The sequence below is a fragment of the Octopus bimaculoides genome, chromosome 3 (assembly GCF_001194135.2).
Source record: "Octopus bimaculoides isolate UCB-OBI-ISO-001 chromosome 3, ASM119413v2, whole genome shotgun sequence".
NCBI classification, from domain to species: domain Eukaryota; kingdom Metazoa; phylum Mollusca; class Cephalopoda; order Octopoda; family Octopodidae; genus Octopus; species Octopus bimaculoides.
This window is the reverse complement of record NC_068983.1, coordinates 6,673,000-6,675,637: the sequence shown is the minus strand read 5'-3', so window position 1 is coordinate 6,675,637 and position 2,638 is coordinate 6,673,000. Positions and strand designations below refer to the sequence as shown.

At 40.5% G+C, this 2,638-nt stretch overlaps 1 protein-coding gene across 1 annotated transcript in view; it reads left to right on the top strand.

Moving 5' to 3' along the window:
• Nucleotides 1–2,638, top strand: part of LOC106883986 (annexin A6) — a 53,726-nt gene that overhangs the window by 33,762 nt on the left and 17,326 nt on the right. The window contains exons 20-22 of the mRNA XM_014935151.2: nucleotides 9–15; nucleotides 1,144–1,238; nucleotides 1,881–1,994. Of these exons, the coding sequence (XP_014790637.1) occupies nucleotides 9–15; nucleotides 1,144–1,238; nucleotides 1,881–1,994 (216 nt within the window). The remainder of the gene's footprint in view (nucleotides 1–8; nucleotides 16–1,143; nucleotides 1,239–1,880; nucleotides 1,995–2,638) is intronic.

The following is a 2,638-nucleotide window of genomic DNA, read 5'->3' as shown; positions in this document are numbered from 1 at the left end:
CTATGAAGGGCTTTGGTAAGTACTTAATCATCATCATCATCATCATCGTTTAATGTCCGCTTTCCATGCTAGCATGGGTTGGATGATTTGACTGAGCACTGGTGAAATCGGATGGCAACACCAGGCTCCAATCTGATCTGGCAGAGTTTCTACAGCTGGATGCCCTTCCTAACGCCAACCACTACGAGAGTGTAGTTGGTGCTTTTATGTGCCACCGGCATGAAGGCCAGTCAGGCGGTACTGGCAACGGCCACGCTCAAAATGGTGTATTTTATGTGCCACCTGCACAGGAGCCAGTCTAGCGGCACTGGCAACGAACTCGCTCAAATGTTTTTTCACGTGCCTTAATGAACTTTATAATTTAAATGAATCTGTTTCCATAACGACAAGTATTGGAACAGGGCAGGTTTTTTTTATTAGACGGAGGTCAGTTTTTGACAAAGTGCACACATACAATTGTGTCAATGTACAGGAGAGTTTTCAAATAGGCAGAGGGAAAACCAAGCAAGGATTAGTGTCAGGAAGGGCTTCTGACCATAAAATACTGCCTCAATAGCATCTCGTCTCATACATTTCATCAGAGAAGATGTGGCTATAAAAATAAGAATTCTATTTTCTATCATTTGATCATTTAGTTCCTTTGCTTAACCTTAGTTCTTTAAATTCTTAGAATTACTGTATTTTAATGTGTATAAGGAACCCTTTTTTGTCAAAAATTAGGTTAAAAAATATGGGAGTTTCTTATACATGGATAGTATTATAATCCCTTACAAAACCTTTTTTCCAAATTTTAAGCCCCAAAAATTAAGGGGTACCTTATACACGTTAAAATACAATATATCAACTGTGATACATGTTGGTTTATTTGTGTCCTCACAACTTAGCAGTTCGGCTTCATTAAACCCCTCAAGGTGGTGCCCCAGCATGGCAGCAGTGTAAAGACTGAAATAAATAAAAGGTAAAATGTATAAGATATACCCCTACCACCACCCCACCACAACTGAAGATGAACGACAAAGAGGATTTCAACAGGATTTGAATTCAGAGGCTTAATAATTAAATACTGTTTTTTTTTTTTTACTTAAAATATTAAATTATGAAAGAAAAATATATTTGTTCTTTTTTTTTTTTTTTTTTTTACAGGTACTGATGAAGCTGCCATCATAGATGTAATAACCCATCGATCATGCAACCAGAGACAGAAAATAATGCAAACCTTTAAGACCATGTTTGGAAAGGTGGGTTAGCACATTTTTTGTTCTGAAGCCCCAGGATTCCCACAGCTGTTGTATCAAACAAATCTATGATCAATTGCATACCAGCCATGACCATCCTGTTTCTTTTTTTGTTTTTCTTTGCAATCAGATATTGAAATTGATTTACATATTCTACTGAACTTAGAGATATAAAAATCAAAAGCAGCTCTTGGATGATTTGAACTCAGGATTGAAAGGGAGAAAGCTAAATTTCATATTTGATGGCACATATGATGCATTTTTTGTCCAAGAAAATGTTTCGAAGAATCATCTTGGATCTTATATATGATATTGGGCCCCCTGTGAGCTAATTTTGTCCCTGACACTCTCTGCTATATTCTAATTTTAATCCAGACTCCCTCCTCTGCTTATCTCGGATCCAAGTCGGAGATTTGTAACCAGTGATTGAGTCGCTTTATCTTGATGGATGTGAAGGATTCTGGTGCCTGAAGTGGCTGCTCAACCAAGGACAATATAGAAGAGCAGGGGAGCTGTTGTTGTAGCTCTGCTCATTCAAGTGTAACTTCATTAAACAATAACACCTGCCTTCACCTTCAACATCAGAAATAAACCACACAGACAGAAGCCGAAAAATTATAATTTCTGAAACCATTTTATTCACAGGATTTAATAAAAGAATTGAAAAGTGAACTTAGTGGTTGTTTCCGTGATACAATTCTTGGTCTTTGTATGAAACCAGTTGAGTTTGATGCCACCAATCTAAATAAAGCCATGAAGGTAAGTTGGATGAGAAAAGAATATACAGCTTCATCATTATCATTGTTGTTTAACGTCTGCTTTCCGTGTTGGCATGGGTTGGATGGTTTGATTGAGGACTGGCAAACCAGGAGCTGCACCAGGCTCCAAAATGATCTGGCAAGGTTTCTACAGCTCTATGTCCTTCCTAATGCCAGCCACTCTGAAAGTGTACTGGGTGTTTTTTATGTGCCACTGGCATGGAAGTGGGGGGGGGGGGGCAGTCAAATGGCACTGTCATCGACCATACTCAAACTGTGCTTTTTACATGCTACTGGCACGGGTGCTAGTCAAGCAACACTGGCATCGACCACGCTCGAATGGTGCTTCAAACATGCCACCAGCTCAGGTGCCAGTCAGGCGGCACTGGCATCGACCACACTCAAGTGATGCTTTTTATGTGCCACCATCACAGGTACCAGTCAGGCAGCACTGGTATTGTCCACACTCAAATGATGCTTCTTATGTGCCACCATCACAGGTACCAGTCAGGCAGCACTGGTATTGTCCACACTCAAATGATGCTTCTTATGTGCCACCAGCACAGGTGCCAGTCAGGCGGCACTGGCATCGACCGCACTCAAATGATGCTTCTTATGTGCCACCAGCACAGGTGCCAGTCAGGC